General features: G+C 47.9%; 1 protein-coding gene across 46 annotated transcripts in view; it reads left to right on the forward strand.

Moving 5' to 3' along the window:
- Window positions 1-21,705, forward strand: part of dlg2 (discs, large homolog 2 (Drosophila)) — a 156,668-nt gene that overhangs the window by 110,266 nt on the left and 24,697 nt on the right. For 24 of the 46 annotated variants that reach the window (XR_014118643.1, XM_081702367.1, XM_081702373.1 and 21 more), the window contains 10 exons: window positions 770-820; window positions 2,595-2,719; window positions 4,843-5,012; window positions 5,793-5,929; window positions 6,463-6,607; window positions 6,985-7,150; window positions 11,422-11,481; window positions 12,590-12,745; window positions 19,083-19,239; window positions 20,964-21,066. Coding sequence is in view for 44 of the 46 variants with exons in the window: in XM_081702367.1 (XP_081558493.1) it covers window positions 770-820; window positions 2,595-2,719; window positions 4,843-5,012; window positions 5,793-5,929; window positions 6,463-6,607; window positions 6,985-7,150; window positions 11,422-11,481; window positions 12,590-12,745; window positions 19,083-19,239; window positions 20,964-21,066 (1,270 nt within the window). In the remaining 2 variants the exon portion in view is untranslated. Of the gene's footprint in view, window positions 1-769; window positions 821-2,594; window positions 2,720-4,842; window positions 5,013-5,792; window positions 5,930-6,462; window positions 6,608-6,984; window positions 7,151-11,421; window positions 11,482-12,589; window positions 12,746-19,018; window positions 19,240-20,963; window positions 21,067-21,705 lie in introns of those variants that run through there. The other 22 variants (XM_035535285.2, XM_035535286.2, XM_035535287.2 and 19 more) reach the window with 12 other exon arrangements.

A 21,705-nucleotide genomic window follows, 5' to 3' on the forward strand; every position in this document is an offset into this window, starting at 1 on the left:
CCAGAAAGGACATGTTCGACTGTGCTGCTGTGCTGTTAAGCGCTGACCCATGACTCTGGTCTTTTGAGCAGTGTTTGGGATAAAGCATTTATTTTCTTTTTTTGATTCGAGCAGGTCAAACCCAACCCATTAAATATGTCCACGCTATGACTGTGAGGGTATCTCTATGTTTGTGCATGTTTTGAGTCAGTGCGGGTATTTGTCTGTGACAGAAAGGAGGAAAGAGATTTCTTTGCTTCTTAGCTTGTTTTATTCAAAATAATGAAAGAGATTTTAGTCCAACATCCATATGGCGCTTGTTGGAATTTCATCTCAACAGATAATAATTTTATAACCATTGATTGTTACAACATTAGAATATTATATGTCTTTAGAGAGATGTGTGTGTGTGTGTGTGTGTGTTGAAGAAAGGCTATAAAAGATGATGGAGATGTTGTGCAGACGTGGGTTCGGCTGTATCGGCCGTGCTCTCTGGAAGAGCTGGTTAATGGTTATTGATTTGTGGGTCTGAGTTCAGGCTGAAGCCATTAAAATCAAGGTGATTGTAGGCTGCTTCACACCGCCTTGCTGCTGGATAAGGGTGGAGACGTATCTCCATCTTCCTCTGACCTTCTCCATCCTTCCGCATTGCTTCACTGCAGCCCAGAGCCCCCAGTATCTGGTCTCATGACATCACGCTCAGTGTAGACTACACACAGACTACCAAACTGAAACATTTATTTGATTTTTATTTGCTAATGGGTGGTTTTGTTTTTTTTTCTTCTTGCAGGTCAATGGGACAGAAATTGAATATGAATTTGAAGAAATTACGCTAGAGCGGGTAAGTGACAGCAGTATCATACTGACTTCCATGGTTAACTTTTTCCTCAGTTCCAGAATTTGTGGCCACTTAGAATTCCGGACTTCTTTTTTCTAATACTTATTTGGATTAAGGACAAATTGTTTGGTGGTTGCTGATCCTCACACACAGATATCCTCCATCTTCCTGCCTGAAAGATCTTGAGATGTGCAGTGTGCTGCATAGGCCTGCATTAGACTTAATTGGTCTCCACGGAGACAGCCTTGGCACGGCTGTGTTTTATAGCAATGTGGAAGGCCTCCTAATTGGGACGCTGTGTTTGCATGTGAAAGGCTGGGTTGCGTTCTCCGGACACGCGCGCACTCATGTGTCATGCTGCGGATGACGTTTTGACAGCCGTAATCAGACTGGCGGGGCTGAAGATGACACAGGGACAATAGCAAAGGTCGAGGGTAGAGAGGGGGGTGGTGATGTATCAAAGCGCAGTGCTGAGGGCCCCCCCCCCCCCCCCCCAAAACCCCCTGAGGCTAAGAGGGACCACCGTTACATCAGACCCAGGCTCAGCGCTGCAGCCCTTCTCTACGGCATGGTCCTGTACTACCCTCCGTAGTCTCTCCGTTTCCTGTTTTCACCCTTCCTCATTCTTTCCTAGATACACACATTTTAGAGCGCTGCCCTCATCTCATTCGTTGGGTGACGTACTGCTCACCGCAGTGACATCCGCTTGGCAGTGCCGCTGTAGTGGCCGTTGGGAGTTTTTACGTGCATCAGCGTCACTGCTTGTTTGTGCTCAGGAACTGGCCGTCAGTAGAGAACTGGGTGATGGCAAACAGTCATTTGACACAGCCACAGATGGGCATTAGGCTCTAACTGTACACGAAGGGCTTTGAGGTATAAGAATGTTTGTAATAAAGCGTACGCCTGCTCCCATCACGTGGGAGGCTGAGGCAGCAGACAGCAGCATCTGGAGCTTGGACAGCTCTGGTGGTCTAAACTCGCAACAGCCTGGGGCTACAGCAGCCCTCTAATCCCACCCATGCGCTCCATTCTCTAATCCCACCAGTGCTCTCCATTCTCCTCCAATGCTAATGAAGCCAAGACCTGGGAAAACTGCAGCGTCTCCTACTCATGAAGGTGTGCTTGGACACACAGCTTTAGAACAAGTCTGCTGCTTTGTCCTACAGTAACTGAATGAGTGAATGTTAGTGAGATGCACAGTTACCTCACTGTGGTTAATGCAGTAACTGACTGTTGGTGTTAGTGAGGTGCATAGTTACATCTGCGAGTTTCCTTGGCCTGTAACTCCTGTATGGGCTCCTACCAGGCAGCCTGTGGAGCTTCTCTGAGTTCCCAGGCAGAAGTAAGTGATTGTAAGATGGCCACACACAAGGGTTATCACCACAGTCCAATGACTGACTGATTAGTCACGGTTTGTGTGCAGAAGAGCAAACTATGAATCCACCATTAAAATACTGGCTTGCTCCTGTGCTGTTAACTACTGCAGAGGGCTAGATGAAGAGAGGGTGGGTTCCTCTCTCTCACACACACACACACACACACAAACAAACAAACACAGACACACGAGCACAAACAGTCATATGCTTTCTTACCTGCAAGCTGAGAGCAGCAAGTGTGTTGCTTGTGGTAGCCTGTGCCTGGTGCTCTAATAAAGCACCATGCCTCCCTATACCCCTCATTCCCTCCTGAGTGAGGTGAGTAAGTGTGTGTAGGTTGGTGGGCATGTGTGCGTGTGTTCCTGTGCAGTTATGCATGTGTTCAAACCATCTTTCCTCAGGGTAACTCAGGGTTGGGGTTCAGTATAGCAGGTGGGACGGATAACCCGCACATCGGCGACGACCCCGGAATCTTCATCACTAAGATCATTCCTGGGGGTGCGGCAGCCGAGGACGGGAGGCTCCGGTAAGTGTCTGTATGTGTTGGTGTCAACTTACATTTTGGGAATACAGCAGGGTTTCGCTAATAAAGATGAACTAAACACAGCTCACAACATATGCCCTAATATTCCCTTTTTCTGATGTTCTACTTTTTTCTTCCTGTAACTGATGGTTTGTGGCTCTAGGACATGCTTGCGTTTAATAGTTGACGTCATTCTTTCCTGAGCTCATTCTCCCTCCCTCCTTCTTCTTTTCTCTCTCTCTCTCATCCCTCTCTCTCTCCCTCCCTTTTCTCTCTCTCCCCTCTTTCTTTCTCTCCCTCCCCCTCTCCCTCTTTTCTCTCTCTCTCAGTGATTAAAACTGAGCTCTGTATCTCAGTTCTAATGACTCCCCTTAGATCAGAGGATCTGCATCACACACACACACACACACACACACACACACACACACACACTTCCTCATCTCACTGATTGTAGCTGTGCTAGGAAGTGGATAAGTCTATTAGAGCTGTTTCAGGATATGAGTGCTGAGCTATTGGGGAAATGTTTTCCCTATTACACCAGGGTGATTGTGTCTCTGTGAGATGCATGTCCTGATGGCGGTTTTATTGCAGACAACCATAATTATATGGTGCAGAGAGGAAGTGAGCAGTTGAGCGTGCGTACGCTCGTGAAAGTGCTCTCGTCTCTCTGTTTCTGTCTAACCACCCTGCCCCTCCTCCATGCAGACTTGTTCTTACCACAGGCGAATTTAAAGGAAACCAGTCAGGTGTGGTAATTGGATTGCAGGTGATGCCCATGTACCATTGAGAGAAGCAGTATGGCCACACTGGTTTTGGAGTGCTGAACCTGAAGGTCTGGGTGGTTACTGATGCGTGTCGCAGCCGGACCAGAGAATATGCTCGCTTTGTTGGCTAGTAGCTGTAGTTAGGCCATGTGAAAGAACAGAAATGGATTCACTAACTGCTATTGGACATAATTTTTTGTTGTGCTTCTTGGAATTTTTTTACTTTATATCATAAAACAGCAATTTGTGCATAAGAGAGTAGAAAACGTGTGGGGATGGAGGGTGTGGGGAAGGATGGGGTTAAGGTACTTGACTGTAATCGGAAGGTTGCTGGTTCAAGCCCCACCACTGCCCAGTTGCCACTGTTCTGCCCCTGAGCAAGACCCTTAAACCCTTAATTGCTCAAGCTGTACTCAGTCATAATTGTAAGTCGCTTTGGATAAAAGCGTCAGCTAAATGTGTGGGGGAAGGTGTGAAGATGATCCGGAGGTCACATTTGAGTCAAAGATACATCAGTGGGGAAGAAGCCACTCTGGGCGACTGATCCTCCAGCTCCTGAAGGTCTTAAAACAAGACGCCTTTCAGACGAGGCGTCTGCCTTGAAGTCAGCAGCCAAATAACCTGGAGGGGGACATAGTGGTTTTCTCGGGGAGCCTGATAACATGCTTGGCCCTGGAGCAATGGTCCAGCCAAACATGGGAGGCACGTAGCTGCTGGGCAGTAGAGCTGGAGAAAGTGTTGGAGATGGTGGTCACCTGAACTGGAAAGACTTGACCACAGTGATGAAGGTGTTTCTGGATTAAGGGTGGGAGTATTGAACAGGTGCTTGCTGAAGTCAGATGTCTTTTTCCCTGTGTCTGGCACAAGGGCAGCATTGCATATTTGTGCAATAACAACAGTGACAGTCTACTTGAGTGTTTGTGGAACTGAAGACAGGAAGTATACACAGAGGTATACTGTGTGTGTGCCTACTGGTCTACTTTTTTCAGAATGTCTCCAAAACAAGTGCAAAACTCCTCATAAGTGTTTTTGTTGGTATCTGTGTCCTTTGGTCACTGCTCTTCAGTGTATTTTATAGCTTATCTCTATAAATGTTCTCGTCCTGCACTGTGCTGACGTTTGTTGGCAAGACAAAGTCACTGCAGCATGTCACACCACTTGTGTGTGTTTGTCCCAGCTGCTCTGTGCAATCATGCCTCAGGGGATGGCTGTACTTGGGCCAGAGGGAACTACAATCTGGATCTCTCCACAGGGCTGCTTAGCCATACAGCAGGCCTTTACATAGTTCTAACTGTGTGTGTGTGTGTGTGTGTGTGTGTGTGTGTGTGTGTGTGTGCGTGCGCGCGCGCGCGCGCGCGTCAGGGTGAACGACTGCATCCTGCGGGTGAATGAGGTGGACGTGTCCGAGGTGTCTCACAGCAGGGCGGTGGAGGCGCTGAAGGTTGCCGGCTCCATCGTTCGGCTGTATGTGCGCAGGAGGAGACCCATGCTGGAGACCGTGGTAGAGATCAAACTCGTCAAGGGACCAAAAGGTTCGCAATCCCACAGCCCCACACACACCTCACCCCCTGTCCTGAAACCACTCATTCTCCAGTTTGAAATGTATTCTAGCAAATGTTTTCCTGAACGCAAATGTGCCCTTGCTAGACACTCAGAGTGAAACAGAACACTGGCTCATAGGCGGGGCTGTTCTGTTATTTATTCGTTGCTTGTCTATAAGACGATATTATGGGCAGAGTGGAAACAAAATGCATTTTCAAAGAAGGAAAGACTTTAGAAATTATTATTATTATTTAGAAATGACCTCGCACGCACATATGCACACACACATTCCCCTGCAGAGGAAGAGCTGGAGGCAGCACACACAAGTCATCGTCAGCGTAGTCCTACTCGGAGACCAACACTGTACACGCTAACTAAAAGCGCTACTTAACCACACAGGACTCCGTTTGTAGGCCTGTACCAGGCACTGGAATGAATATGAATGATGCGCCACTGTGTAGTGGATTTCAAGCAGTGGAGTTCATTAAAAGTCTCCCAGCGAGGCAGCTGCAGTGGCCCGGAGGCCTGGACAGAGTCACTGTTTCATTCAAGCCATCATGCATTAGTCAGAACGGGAGCGTGAACTGGGATTGGTGAGCTGGATAATCCTGCGTATGAAAGATTACCTGTTGAAATATGAAGAAAAGAGCATGTGGGTGCTTCTCTTTTGCTCCTTCTTCTGTCTTTCTTCTCTAACTTTCTCTCCGTCTTCCCCTCTTCTCCCTCTGTGCCTCTCCGACTCTCTCTACCTCCGTCTCCGTCTGGCCCAGGGCTGGGGTTCAGCATCGCAGGCGGGGTGGGTAACCAGCACATCCCTGGTGACAACAGCATCTATGTCACCAAGATCATCGACGGAGGGGCAGCGCAGAAGGACTGCAGACTACAGATCGGGGACCGCTTGCTCATGGTGAGGGCGGGGCCAAGCGCTAGAAGTACACCCAGACCCTCCGCACTTCACACCACAGATACTACAGCAGCAAGCAGCTGAATGTTGCCAAGTGATGGCCACGGCCATATATGGAATTCCGGGATTGGCTGCCAGGAAAGGGAAAGGTTAGATGCTCGCTGGCAGGTCGCTGGCAGGTCACCAGGACTGTCGGGTTACGGGACTGAATGTCGCTCACAGAGGTTCCGGACCGCAGCTCTAATCTTCAGTTGGTGCTGAAGAGCGCTAACAGGTGCTCAGGGGTACTCGGCAGTGCACAGCACCGCTTCTGCTCCTTAGGGGCCAGGCTGCGGTGTCCCACGTCGGTTAAAGTCTTTAACCCTTGTCTAGCATGTATGTCTTGTGCGTGCAGGACTTGGTTTGGCTTCAGTAGTTCACTGCTGAGTGCTGAAGAGTGTGGTGAAGTTTGTAGACAATCTGGCATGTACACAAACGCTCGCGCTCGTGCTCGCTCTCTCTCACTCACCCTCTCTCACTCTCGTGTTCTCTCCCAGGTAAATAATTACACTCTGGAGGAGGTGACCCACGAGGAGGCAGTAGCCATTCTGAAGAACACTTCAGATGTGGTGTATCTGAAGGTGGGGAAGCCCACTAATGTTTACCTTTCAGATCCCTATGGGCCTCCCGATATCACCCACTGTAAGTAGCTCTCTTGCAGAGTACTGTGTTAGTGAACAGTTTGATAGTCATGTAGTTTGCACACGTGTGTCTGTGTCTGTGTCTTTGAGTTACTCATTAAATCCTGTTTGCTTGAAGTAAAGAGGTTTTAGTTTAACAGTGGATAATTAAACCCAGAGCAGGTGAGACATGAGGTGATCGACTAGTTTAAAGATGATATCAGCTGTAACAGTTTGGGATCATTGCAGAGACAGAGGTCTCCAGTGTGCCATAGCCATTCCATGATGTGTGTCATAACCGGTTTCATGATCTGCTCCTTCTCTCCTTCCTTCATCTGCTCCTCAATCTTTCCCTTCGTCTTTCTCTGCTTCTCTCTCTCTCTCTCGCTCTCTCTGCAGCATTTTCCCCTGCTATGGATAATCATATTTCTTCCGCTGGTAATAACGGGACTCTGGAGTATAAGTCCAGTCTTCCTCCCATCTCCCCTGGACGCTACTCGCCCCTGCCACGCCATCTGCTGGTGGAGGAGGACATTAACAGGTTGGATGGCTTTTCGTTCTTACGGTAATTCCCTCGCTCTCTCCACCAGACGCCGTACTCAACAGGTAGACTCTGTGTAGAACCGCAAACCCCCCCGCCCCCCCCGCCCCACTCCCAGTGTGTCACTGTGTGGAAATTCCAAAGGCAGCATGGGTGGAATCGTCATGGCTCACAGTCAGGTTGCTTTGGGATTCGACGCCCCCTCCTGTTCTACCCCCCCACCTCTGTTACTTCTCCTCCCCATCCGTGCTGTCGGTCTCCTTACCGAAACGTCCTGTGTGATTGTGAACGTCCTGTATCGCCACCGTTGACGTGATCGGCAGGACGTGCTCCTCGCAGCTCCTAGATGGATGCGGCTAAAGAGCTAACTGAGGGAGCTGTTCTTAACCTCTTCGTGACCCTGGTTGGGCTCCTTAATCACATTTGCGAGATTTGGTAGCTTCTGTAAATTTCTTTCATAATTATACACCAGTCAGCCACAACATCAAAACCACTGACAGGTGAAGTGAATAACGGTGATTATCTCATTATAGTGGCACCTGTCAGAGTGGGATACATTAAGCAGCAAGTGAACAATCAGTTCTTGAAGTTGATTTGTTGGACACAGGGAAAAAAAGTCGAGCGTAAGGTCGAGTGACTTTGACAAGGGTCAGACCGTGATGGCTACGTGACTAGGTCACAGCATCTCCAGGGATGGTCCCAGTATGCAGTAGTTAGTACCTACTGCATGTAGTCCAAGGAAGAACAACTGGTGAACTAGCTCTCATGAGCTCTTAAGAATCACTGATGCTTGTATGGCATGAAGGCTAGCCTGCCTGCTCTGACCCCACAGAAGAGCTACTGTAGCACAAATTGCTGCAAACGTTCTGGCTACGATGGAAAGGTGTCAGAACAACCAGCTTGCTGTGTATCACTAAAAGCATCTACAGTGAGCAGAACTGATCAACCAGAACTGGACCCTGGAGCAATGGAAGAAGGAGGCCTGGTCTGATGGATCATGGATCACATTTTTTTTGATGGATTGTTTTTTTTTACATCATGTCAATGGGTTGGTGTGTGTGTGTGTGTGTGTGTGTGTGTGTGTGTGTGTGTGTGTGTGTGTGTGTGTGTGTGTGTGTGTGTGTGTGTGTGTGTGTGCGCGCACGTCACTCACCTCGGGGGAGTTGGCACTTGGATGCTCTGTGAAAAGAAGTCAAGCCGACAGGCAGCGTGAGGCTCTGGGCAGTGGTCTGCTGGGAAACATTGAATCCTGATGTTCTTGTGGAAGTTACTTTGACATGTACCACGAACCTAAACGTCATCGCAGACCAAGTACACCCCTTCATGACGATAGCGTTCCTTTATGGTAGTGGCCTCTATGAGCAGGATAATGTGCCCTGCCACCCTGCAAAAATTTGTTCTGGAATGGTTTGAGGAACATCACAAAGAGCACATGGTGTTGACGTAGCCTACAAATGCCTCAGATTCCAGTCTGATGGAGCAGCCGCTTGGGATGTGCAAGTCCAGTCCATGGAGGCCCCACTTTGCAACCTACAGGACTTCACGGATCTGCAGGTCAGAGCTGCTACGGTGGCATGAAGGGCACCCACCCAATATTAGGCAGGTGGTTTTAATGTTATGGCTGATTGGTGCACTTCAAGTGCATTTAATGAGTGTAAGTGCTGTCACTTTCCATGCTCACAGCAAGTGGCATCCAGGCTTGTTTCTCTTTGTTTACGTGTATCTGTGTGAGGTTTGTGTTTGTGTGTGTGTGTGTGTGTGTGTGTGTGTGTGTGTATGCAGAGCTTTGGGGAATTATTTTAAGAGGCATTTGGGCAGGAGACATTTGTGACTGACTTAAACTCCCTGAACAGAGAGGGAGACAGCCATCTTCTGATTGGCTGTATGGACTCGGCAGCGCAGTGTGAAAGGTCAGGTGGGACTTATTCTCGCTCCACTGCTAAGAGTGCTTACCTTCTAGGTCTTTCTGGGGTACTGTTATAACATGGTACACCAGGCTACGAGGAATGGGCGGTTATAGCTGTTAAGGCAGGTGGGCTTGTGCATGGAGCTGCATGGAGCAGGATCCCAGAATTCCAGTGACCTTTTTTGACCTGCAGCCACTTTGAATGTTTATTAAGCATTAGGGTAAAAAAGGGAAGGACCAAGAGAGAAGAGTTAAAAACACGGAGTACTTTAAAACCTCCTTCCCAGACTGACTGGTGACTTTTTAAGGAACTGTAGGATTGTTGGGAGGGTCCCCGTCTTTGAGACTGGGATTCGAGCTCCGTCCATGTGCCAGACTAATTTTAGCAGACTCCAGATGCCTTTTCTAGGCTTGGCTAATCTGCAGGCTTAGCCCACACTGAGCTCCTCTGATTGTCTGCTCAGTCCTCAGATATTTAATTGACTCAAAATGACTCAGCCAACCTATATAACACAAAAGGTCATCATGTTATGATTTTTGACCCCTTGGTAATTAATAGTAAAGAAAATTGATTCTCTCAGATAAAGCTAAGATGATTAGGGGTAGCAAAGCTATATGTGGCATTATGTAATACCTACCTGTGCCACAGCTCACAGATGTATAATGCAGAAAGCAAGCTTTATGTGTGGGGGGGTGGGTGTGTGATGGTGGAGAGAATACACTTTGAAGCTTAGCACTGAAAATATAAGGATGGTTCCTCCCTTTAGTGCTCCATTTAAACACATCTCTATAATTAACACACAAAGTTACATAAAAAGAAGCCTTCTAAACTGCTAGACATGCATTTTAGTACTACACGCAGGCACATACTAAACTAACCTTACATGCACTCTCTGGTGTGTGGAAAACAAGCCTTTCTGTTCACACACACAGTGAGACACCCCCAAACTCCCCCACGGGGGAAGCTCAAAAGTCCCACGTGCTTCTGCTCCACATGAGTCATTCAGTTGGTTAAGTGGAACACACTCCACACAGCGGTAGGGCCTCAGCCCGGTGCTCTTACACACACACGCACACACACAAACACCCCAACTGTAGCCTTCCTACCCTAGGAAGAGAAGTGCAGTGTAATCGACTTCATTGATTCCTGCCTGTTTTCTTGCCTGCGGAGAGACACCGAAGTGATTTAACCGAAAAGTTATGTTGCAGGCTCTCTGCTGTCGTACACTTTATTTCACGAAATTTAGACTTTCACTGGGCATTAGCACTTGTCTGTAGCCTCAGGGCAGTGTTTTTAGACGCGTACCAGAGAGCATCAGCTGAAGGTTAGGTTTATTATTTAGTCTAGCTCCAGTTTTGCCGTGTACATATGAAAGCAATGTGTGCATGTGCACAAGTCTGCAAGCATTTCTGCCTACCTGTGTGTGTGTGTGCGCGTGCGCGTGTGTGCGCGCGTGCGCGTGTGTGTATTCTCTATTTTATGTAGATTATAGTATTCTTAATTACGCTTCTGCAAAGGGACAGACAAAGGACAGGTGTGGAGAGGTGGTGTCAGCAGAGAGGCCACAGAGAGCGCCAGGATGCTTTGCAGGACAGTATATGTCTACCCCGTCCCAGCAGGCAGTACGACCTGCGTTCCCGTGGTTTTTTTTTCCCCTCTCTCCTTTGATCCCACATCTGTGTTCATCATTGTGGTTGTGTTTTTGATCATTGGACACTAAATCTTTCTTTTTCCTTCTTCTTCTTCTTCTTCTTCTTTTTAACCGACCACTGCCTTGTTTAAAACTCTTAAAAGTGGGAGAGCAGTGCCTCCTCCCCTAGTGGTACATAAGAACAGAGAGACAGGGACTGTAGGCTGTACGCCTCCCTATATGGGCCATCATCTGTGGGAGCAGCAGAGCAACAGCAGCATATCCAGTACAGGACTGTATCGCTCTCCATCTCGCTCATTCTCTCATTTGTTCATTCACTCACTTTATTTCTCACTCATTCTCTTTCATCCAGTCTTTCATTCTCTCTCTCTCTCTCTCTCTCTCTCTCTCTCTAGATCAGATCTAGATCTCAGGAGTAGAACTGAAACTCAAACAATATAATAGGTCAGGTGCAGTATGACACCACCATGACTGAGGTAGTGTGTGTGTGTGTCTCAGTGTCAGACGTGTAAAGGTGTGGTCTCTCCACTGGGGTCGGTGGGGATTGTGTCTCTGACCTGTGTGCGTGCGTGCGTGTCTTGGCTGTCCGTTTCCTCCTGGAGTCTGCATGCCCCAACACCCCCCACCCTGCACCCCGTCCACTCAGACTCCAGTCCCGCACTTCTGAACTCTTCTCAGCAGATGGAGTCGATTGGTGACTTTGTTCCTGTGCTTACCTGCTGTCTCTCTCTGATCAGAAATCCCTCCTTGGATGACGGGGAGGGCCACAGGTTCGATACCCAGCACTTCCAGTTGAGGTGAGACACCAGGTGTTTCCGAGTCAGACACTTTTCGTCTAGGTCCCGCGTGCAGCAGACCACTCAGGGCAGGAGATTAACTAGAGACTGGATTTTGTCCTCCTTGTGTTCCACTAATGAGCTCCTTCGCGTTCTACTGAACAGAATATTAGAATAGCAGAGGGGATCGCTGGGGCCCAGTCAGCATGGGCCTCGGGTTTTCCTTCGCCAGTACACCCTCATCTGTCTGTGTCCTTTGACCCCATCACACACGTCGCAACCTGCACAAGTAGCCAACCGCCCAGTTTTCCCTGCGGAGACGCATTCCTTTGCACGCCTGTGGTTGACGTCCCTGTTTACAATGCATTGTTTGAGAGTAGACGCTTTTATAGCGTGAGTTAATGAAAGTGAGAGAGATGGAGAAAGGGCGAGCCAGCACTCAGAAACACAGGTTGGCTGATGTAGAAAGCCTGGTTCAGAATGTCTGCAGCCCTGTTTCACAGTAATGGTGTAGATGGTGAGTCTCTGCAGTACCCAGTGTTGCTAACGCAAAACTGTCACTTCAAATAATCACACAATGTTCATTACACAGGTGTTAATGCTGTCCCAGTGGGCACTGGTACAGTATGTACAAGCTGGCATGTGGAAGACTTGCATGATTCATTGCGTTTATAAACTTGTTAACTGCTAGTTGAAAGCCAATTTTTGGGACCAGTGACACAAAAAATGCATAAAAATGTGTGTTAGTTGTTTTAAATAGTTTATGTGAGAGCATTGTGATTTTCTGGTGCAAGAATGATTTTTATTTCTTGCACCACAAAAGATGTTTGAAGCCTTGAAAACTGAATGCACATCAAAAAACATGAACTAACAAAACCTTAACTAACTCTGACTTGACTTAACTAATTCATAGTTAATTAGTTAAGCAGTTTAACTAACTAGCTCTGCACTAACTTTCTAACTTTGATATTTCCTTCTCTCTGTCAGTCTCTCTTCCCTTGCTTTCTGTCTCTCTCTCATCCCTCTCCCTGTCTATCTGTGTCTCTGCCTCACTCTTCCTCGTGCACACTAACAGGCCTGTTCTGCTTTTTGCTCTCTCTCTCTCTCTCTTTTTTTTTTTCCTTCCCAGGCCTCCAGAGCCCGTTTACAGCACTGTGAATAAACTGTGTGATCGTGTCCCCTCTCCCCGTCTCTACTCCCCCGTGGAGTTCGATAAAAGCCCACTACACGCCATCCCCTTCCCTCACTACCACTTAGGTCTGCTCCCTGACTCCGACATCACCAGGTACTGACCACTCAGTGCTTTGCATTCAAATCAGGTTCACCTGCATGCCCCGCCCACAACTCTCTCCCTGCATGTCCCTCCCACCTAGCACCTGGGATTGGTCTCTGCTTTCTAATGAGATGCCCAAGTAATATTTCAATGTGTAACTTTTCCTGTCTGTTTTCTGCACCTCTAATCTGTCTGAGCACATGTGGTGTGTGTAAATTACTATGGCTGGAAATCCTTAAACAGCCATGATAAGGCAATGAAAGGCAATGTTCAGGCAATTACTTATTAAAGGAACTTCTGCTAACGCTTAACGCTTCTGATTAAACATTTCATGAATCTTCCCTCACATTTGGGAAGCAGACCTGTAAATGGCCAGTCTGTCTTGTTAGAATTATTAATGGTAGAGTCATGCTGTCATGGAAAACTTTTTTTTGTTTTTTTTTTAACAGATAAATGGGATTGGGAGGTGGTATCAACGTTGCAGGAGATAATTATAGTAATTCAATGATAATGATTACATAGTTCAACATATTTTCATATTAACCTCAGATATTTCGTATTCACATCAAATATCTCTTTATTATTCACTTTGGAATCTGAGATTAATAATGTTTTTGTGGAACGTTGAGAGTCCAAGCTGTGGATGGGACAAATGGTTTCAATGAGCAGTTCATGTGTGAAATCATGGCAGCACATCTGGAAGAAGCTGGGAGTGTGAGGCTGTCCCTGCCAGCAGGGACACTGTACACTGAAAAGAAAGTAATTTGATCCAAAAATGTTCTTTTGTGCAATAAGAGCTAAGCAAGATCTTCAATCCATTTAACTAATCCCGCAGTAATGCCTAGATTTGTTCATAACAGACATTGTTCAGACCTTGAAAGAGTACAGCTGCTCTGAAGACAAGAGGCTGTTCCTTACTACAAATACAGCCAGAATGACTTGCTCTGATTTTATTTTATTTATCTGTTTTTGCTTATGGTCTACATTCAGCACCTCTGCAGTGAACCGTAGCCCTACAGTGGCTGAACCCAATTTCTGTGGTCATGCCCTCTGACCCTCCACTGCCTCACTGAATTTCTTTGTTGACTATATTGTTTATTGATGGTAGCGCTAAGGTCATCGTTTGGCTTCCCGAGAGACAGGAAGTGGTGGCACGCCTGCTGAGTTCGAGCGCTGTAAAGCGCGGAGAATCGATTCCCACGCCCCCTGCTGCCTCTGTAGTTGTTTCATTTGATCTGTCCGAACCATAAGCTGCAGTTTGCCTTTAATTAGGTATAAAGCAGTGCCGCCCCACCTTTCACGCTGCTGATTTATATGAGCACAGTTGTAAAGTTTATAGATTGGAGATTAATGGAGTCTGAGATGCAAGGTTTAATTTCAGGAATGTCATTTTATTTCTTTTAGGTGTGCAGGAACACACATGTGTTTCTGTCTATGTATCTATCCGTGTGTGTGCGTGTGAGTGTGCGGGCGTGCGTGTGTGCGTTGTGTGTGCGTTGTGTGCCTGTGTGCACACACCCGTGTGCACAGTTTGAGAACCATGCTGACTTCCTGTAGTTCGGATGTCTGCTCCTGCCAGTGCATGCCTCCGTGTGGGAATTTGCTTAGAATATCAGTAATCAACACATTGCTTAATGAATGATAAAGCGTTCACTAATTGGCTTCAGAGGGAGACTGGTGATTTGCATGTGAGACTGGTGATTTGCATGTGAGACCGCGAAGGAGACCCAACACGTAAAAGCCTGACAGGGTTGGGAAGGCGTCTGTGTTTTCCTTTCAGATTCACGGTTCTGACTGGGGCGTTTGGGCAAGCGTGCGGGTGGGATGGGGGAGAGGGCAGAGGGTCCGCGAGCTCCGGCGCCATTCAGCCCTTACAGCCTCTGAAGTTCCTCCAGACATGATAGCTTTGCATAACCACTTGAGCGTAATGCTGGGTGTTAGTGAGCGGGTCCTACTGCTGCCTTCACACACTGCTGATGAGTGCTGGTGGCTCAGTCACCGCAGACATTCCACGCCTGAATGCTTTACTGTTCGGGGATGGAAATAGGTGTGATCAGAACAAACAACAGTTTGTGATCAAAGCATTGTTTTTGAAAACTTCTTTTCATTTAGCAAGCAGAAATGTTGCACTGCTTTTATTGACAGGGTCAGACTTCGAGGTCAGAGTGGATATAGAGTCTGCCAACCTCGTAAGAGAAGCAAAACCACAACTCCTCTGTCTCCACATGCTGGGTCCTCTCACTGCTAACTGGTACGCACGGTTGAACTGGGTGGAGAAGGAACGCGTGGTAGAACTCGGCAAAGGCTGCCTGGTTCTACAGCTCTGCGTCGCAGCGTCACACCCGGGCTAAAGTCCTTGCGTCACTTGCTGGGGAGAGCCTCAGCTGTACACTCCTTTTTGTCACCGTTTTAGACACTTTTCGTCTAGGTCTCACGTGCAGCAGACCACTCAGGGCAGGAGATTAACCAGAGACTGGATTTTGTCCTCCGTGTGTTCCACTAATGAGCTCCTTCGTGTTCTACTGAACAGAATATTAGAATAGCAGAGGGGATCGCTGGGGCCCAGTCAGCATGGGCCTCGGGTTTTCCTTGTGCTTGTGTTCATGTGTGCAATGTGTAACGTGTGCAGAGTATCAGAAAAAGAAATAGATGAACCACCGTTGGCCGCATAGCTTCATAGCAGTTCATTTCCTAGATGCTGCCCCTGCCCAGCTTTTTAAAAATAAGTACTTTTTGTCGTGTTTCTGCAGTCTAGGGACGGTGCGCGATCACTACATGGCACTAAGCCAGCCTGTCCATCAGGGAGATCGATGGCGCCTACTGAGTGGATCCATCAGAGCTCTCCCAGCGAGGCCCTGCCCTGGACATGGCTGCATTGACCTCAGCCAGCCAAAGGCCAGTTGGAGGCGGGCTCTTAGGCACGGCCCGGTGGCTAATGCGTCGCTGCGATCCAATAAAAATGAGCGAATGGTAGGATAAGATGACTTTAGCGTCCCCAGTCAGTAAATTGGTCTTGGGCTTCTAACCATGATTCAGTCAATAAATCGGTGCGAGTTGATTTTTGTGCTCAGACTGCAGAAGACGCTCGGCTGGGACTGGACTGTTGTGTCTCCTACAGCGTACGCCCTTACTGCGCACACACGCTTTTGGGATGTAGCGTGTGCTTAGGGGTTTGTTCAGACTGCATCTTTCTATGATAATATATCACTCTTCTGCAGTCCTGGGTGATAAATGGGAGAAGAACAGCCTGTTCACAGCTGGTTTTGATGAGGGTGGTCAGAGATTTGTTTTAAGGGGGCCGTCTGGGTCAGAAAACATCGGTATAAGAGCAGAATAATCTGGGATCAGTGTGCCTGGACTCCACCAACAGAGGTTTTGAACAGAGAGGTTTTTGATGAGGAGATTTTCGACGGCGCAATGACGCACACGCGCACACACACACGCGCGCACGCACACTCCAGCCACTCCCACTCATGTGTCAGAGCAGAAGACTTTTGATGGTGTGATCCACTATTCATCATGTACTTAGAAATGTCATATATTTCTTTTTGCCCCAAGCAACTAATATTCTACTTGCTATATGCGTGTAGAGTAAATATTAAAAAAAGTAAAGAGAGAGTGAAAAGGGAAAGAGTAAATATCAAAGTCGCATCATCGCCCAGTCCAACCCAAGTTGTCCCCTTCACACAACAGCTGCCATCCTGAGAGAGAGTTCCTAGGGTCCCAGTGACACTGACTCTGGATCTGCAAATAATGTTTTAAAATCCAAAATCCCTGAAGCTCAACTGTGTAATCTCATTTCTGCTGGGAGGAACGTGATTAAGGAGCCATAGTGAATAAAGGTCATGCACTTCAGATCGGTCATGTGGGCTGCTGTTTCATAATGACTCGCACTCTCTGTGACGCTCTGTCAGCCAATAAGATGACGGGCCTTCTCATACCCCCCTGCTTCTATATTGTGAGCTTTCTGAGCTAGTGAAATTCTACCATTCTGGTATTTAATCGTATCTGCTGGCTAATATGTAGGTGGGTATGTGTGGGTGTGTGTTTGGGGGAGAGGTGGGGGTGGATGTGGGTGTGTCTGTGTGTTCCACGCCCTCATCTGTCTGTGACATGGATTTCAGCGACGCTTGGGTTGTCGGAGCTGCAGCCTGGTGTGGAGGTGAACGGTGCAAATGTGCTGTTTGCATACTAAAGGAAGCTGACGGTGAATAAATGGCTGGAGGCAGGGAGGTGGAGGTGGGTGGGTGTGCTGCTGTAGTCGGACCACCACGGGGCCGTCCGCGGCATACTTAAGCAGCTGTTAAGGAACTAAGGAGGCTTTTAGAATTTCAAGTGAGTGCAGTGTCGTCTTTGGTTTGCAATTTGCTGTTAGGCTTCACGGTTGATTAATGGAGGGAAGTTGGGGGTTTGGTGGGGGGGGGGGGTGAGAGAGAGAGAGAGAGAGAGAGAGAGAGAAGGTACCTGCATCAAGGGATGCATCAGTGTTGTGGTCTAGAAAGTTGGGGCAGGATATTGTACTGCAACAAGACAGATGGATGGAATATGAAAGCAACTGGCTTGAGATATGAGATGCACAGGCCTCCAGTTCTACAGTGAAACAAAGAGTTTAACATTCGCAGTTTTGTGCAAGGATTCTTTTGTTTGAAAGATAAAGTTGGAGACTGATCATCCGTACTGAATTTCCAGGCCAATCAAAGTTACCGTTTCCCCACAGTTTTCTTGTGCTACCGGGGCTTTTATTTTTTAATGTAAAATTGCAGAGGCAAATAAATGTAGTGAGGTTGCCATCTAGTGGTAACATCTGATAGTGCTATCCTTTGAAACGTCAGACGTGCTTCCCTAAGCACCACGTTTTTCTAGGGCATGAAACCTATTAATTTTCAATCATTTGTGGCTATAGTGGTTGAGGATGCAAGTCTTTTTTTTTTTTTCTTCATTCAAAAATGTTATTCCACACATTTTATTGAACACGGGCTACAGAACTGTTAACGGATCTTTTATGTCGTGGCTGTAGAAAGGTTACAACATCTTGTGTTGATTGTTACAGTACTGGAGATTGCTGAATACATATAAGGGGAAATGTAAAAAAAAAAACACCTTTCTATTCAGGTAACAATTTGAACTTGAAAGTTCTAACCATAAAGATATTTATGCTCTTATAGTTAGTACAGTGAAAACATGCCATATGAAGAAAATTCGAGATCTTGAAGGTGCCTCTGAAGTGCTCAGCTGGGTGGTGTGTACAGGGTGTTCTCAGAGAGTGTACGGCTGCGTTTACCTCTGGCTTATGGCGAAGAGACGTTTGCATCTGTCGCAGCCTGACGGCACACTACTGGGGCATTGCAGGGCCTGGGGCCAGAGCTCACCGAGGGCTCCACAGACGCACTGGCCCATTTAGAGAGAGGGAGAGAAACATGCTACGGAAGAGGGGAAGCTCAGAAGGAGAGAGATGTTGCAGGGGGTGTGGGAAAGTGGAAGAAAGGGTTACAGAGAGGGGAGGTCTGCGTTCTCCTCGTAAGTAGGTCAGAGAGGCGTGAGAGCGGAGCTAAACGCGGCACCGCCACTCCACACTGCCGCGCTAAAAAAGGCCATTTGGGTCATCATCCATAACCATCCGAGAACAGCCGTCTCCACGCTCCAGTTGAAATTGCCGGAAGTCCCACAGCTGGAGCGATGCCTGGCTGTGATTGGCTGAAGTGGTCCTCAGAGTGGAGCGTCATGCCTGCAGGCTTAAGACTGATCTGTTTCCGATGCGCCTTTATTGAGCTGTAAGGCTCACACTGCGTCGATGTGCTTTCACTTGGTCTATAAACACACACACATGCAGGTCTATAAACACACACAGGTCCCACCACGACTAGTAGAGCTTTCTGAGACCCGCTGTCTTAAGACTGTGTATGTGCGTGCATGCGTGTGGCTGCGTCAAGTGTGTGTGTGTGTGTGTGTGTGTGTGTGTGTGTGTGTGTGTGTGTGTGTGTGCTGTATTGAGCTCTTGTATGGCTTTACACGGTAGCACGTGGCCCGTGTGCGTGTTCCTTCGCTGACTCCAGGAATCCACTCAGAATTGGGACAAAGCTCTCAAATTAGAGCCGCATCCTACCAAGCATCAGCTGTCCTGCTTCACCGTACACTAGCCTGGAGCCAGCGCCCAGCCGGCCACCGCTCGCCGCTGTGTGTGTGTGTGTGTGTGTGTGTATGGCCATGCCTCCTGCACACCCGCGTGGATGCATACAGAGGCTTAGGGTACGTGTGTGTGTGTGTGTGTATGTGTGTGCGGGGGAGTGCCGGGAGACATGCTGAGCCCCGTGGACTCGGAGCTGATGTACTATTGGACGTGCATGTACAGGGAGCCCAGGAAGATCGTGCTGCATAAAGGCTCCACTGGACTGGGCTTCAATATCGTGGGTGGCGAGGATGGTGAGGGAATCTTCGTCTCCTTCATCCTGGCCGGAGGACCCGCCGACCTGAGTGGAGAGCTCCGCCGAGGAGACCAGATCCTGTCCGTAAGTCCGCACGCACGCACCCGTACGCAAGTCATGGACAAACCCAGATTCCCAAAACCCCTGACACAAACAATTGAGTAGATTATACATCTGCACACTTTTACATTCTTTGTTGGTTTGTGTGAGGTGTAATGATATAGGTGTGCAAGTATAAGATGATACACCAGTTAAAGTAATATCGCAGTCGCAGTTTTGTTAGAGGTTAGAAATATTTGAAATATTTGTTCTATCTTCCTAGATTTCTAGCTATGTTTCTAGATTAAGGCACCTACATGTATGCGTTTGATCTAAAAAGGCTAAAGCATCTGTCAGTACTTATCCACTGTGTGTTCTATGGCTGTCTGACAGTAGAGGGCGCCAATACATCTTGTATACCAACACGAATGCAAATGTCTTTGAGAGCAGTTATTTAGAGTTTTGCAGAAGCTCCACAGTCATTAAGATTGGAGTCGCATCACACAGATCCTGGAGTAATTACGCAAATGAGACCTGAGTGAGTCAGAATGGTAGTTAATGGTGGGGCTGTAATTTCTCTGTTTGATACCTGATGGCCATATGCTGTTGGAACCAAAGCAGTCCAGTCTGATCTCCTGTGGCGTATGCCATCGTTAGAGCTCATCAGGGCCTTATATGAACCAAAGGATGTACATCTAATTCTGGAGTAGCACAAACCCGCCCTAATCAGACACCCTCAATTTGCTCATAATCAGACACATGCAGTCCCCAGACACCTCGAGACCAGATGCCCTTGATCATTACCCCACTGGCAATCAGACACGCGCAGACACTGATGAGGCAGAGGGCGAGAAAATGAGGATGAGAGACGGAGAGAATGAGGAGAAAGAGGCAGATCGACTGAAAGGAAAGGAGGAAGACTAGAGTGGAGAGTGGGGGCAGGAAGGAGGGACAGATGATGTGCTGGCCTGATTTGAAATCTAAGAATATCTCTAGTTTGCTTCCTGAGTTTACACTGTGGAATGAATCTGAACTACACAGGGCTTACTGCAGACATTTGCATTCACACACACACACACACACACACACACACGCGCGCACGCACACTCCAGCCACTCCCACTCATGTGTCAGAGCAGAAGACTTTTGATGGTGTGATCCACTATTCATCATGTACTTAGAAATGTCATATATTTCTTTTCGCCCCAAGCAACTAATATTCTACTTGCTATATGCGTGTAGAGAACAAACACACGCTTGCGAACAAACACACAGGCATGAGCAGGTTTACACTGTAGGTTACTCAACAACTGATTCTTACATGTATGCTGATATACTCACACCGTCTCCCTGTTGGAAGCGTTTTGTCACTGTGCCTCTGTGACTTGGTGTGGGTATGTGTGGGTGTGTGTGGGTGTGTGGGTCTGCGTGCGTGCGTATGAACAATCACCCGGACTTCCGTTCCCCAGAGTGGAGCCCCCATTCTCTCAGCTCGAGCTCCTGCTCCCAGCCGGCTGGGTTGAAACATGCCTGTGCTACTGCAGCGTCCTGGCTGGAGCGAAGCAAAACACTGCTTCCAGATGCTTCACATTCGGCTGAAGCTCCTGCCAATGCGCTTTAAAACAGCTGCTTAGCGCACTGTTCTGCTGGAGCATTTACAATCGAGAATCGGCGTTAGGCACAGGAAATGTGGCTGAGAGAGAGTTCTTCAGTCTTCGTTCATTGGAGTAAAAGTGTAAAGTGTGTGTGTGTGCGTGTGTGCGCATGCAGGTAAATGGCATCGATCTGCGAGGCGCCACTCATGAACAAGCCGCAGCTGCGCTCAAGGGGGCAGGACAAACGGTCACCATCATCGCCCAATACCGGCCTGAGGGTAAGTGTCTGACAGCACTGACGACCACTCGCGGTGCTCAAAAGTGACACAACTTTCACTTCACTCAGCCACTCACAGCACAGAAGTCACCTTTAGCCCCAGGCAACACACATGACGGCCACATTTTGGGGGCAGTCTCGCCCTTGTGTGTCCTTGACGGTTATGAGGAAAACGGCCAGACGCCACCGTCATGTTCGTCATGTTTGGTGATGGATTCAGGGCCACTGACTCATCTGCCTGCGTGCAAGTGAAGTCAGGGACAAGCAGACAGTTCAGTTCTGGTGCTGTTCCCCTCCGGACTGATGAGGTCCACAGCTGTTGCTGCCCCCCAAGAACACTCTCAGCTCTATGACGTCTTGCTCCAAGCTTAAATGCAGCTAATGATCTGACAGGATATTGAAGCAGATTGACCGATATCATCCTTCTGAGTTGACGTTTTTCATTAATTTGTTTCCCTTTGTTCTTTAACACAATGCCACAGTAAAGGAGCTGAATGCATTTGAATAAGAGATTTCAGTTTGATTTTTAATTAACTTTTGAAACTCTAAAAACATGTTTTTACTTTTCCTGTCATCCTTAGGAGTGATGTAAGTATAGATTGGTGGGTTGGCTAAAAATGGCAGTAATTTCCATTCACAA

Source organism: Electrophorus electricus, chromosome 19 (genome assembly GCF_041902795.1).
Source record: "Electrophorus electricus isolate QZ-2024a chromosome 19, ASM4190279v1, whole genome shotgun sequence".
NCBI lineage: Eukaryota > Metazoa > Chordata > Actinopteri > Gymnotiformes > Gymnotidae > Electrophorus > Electrophorus electricus.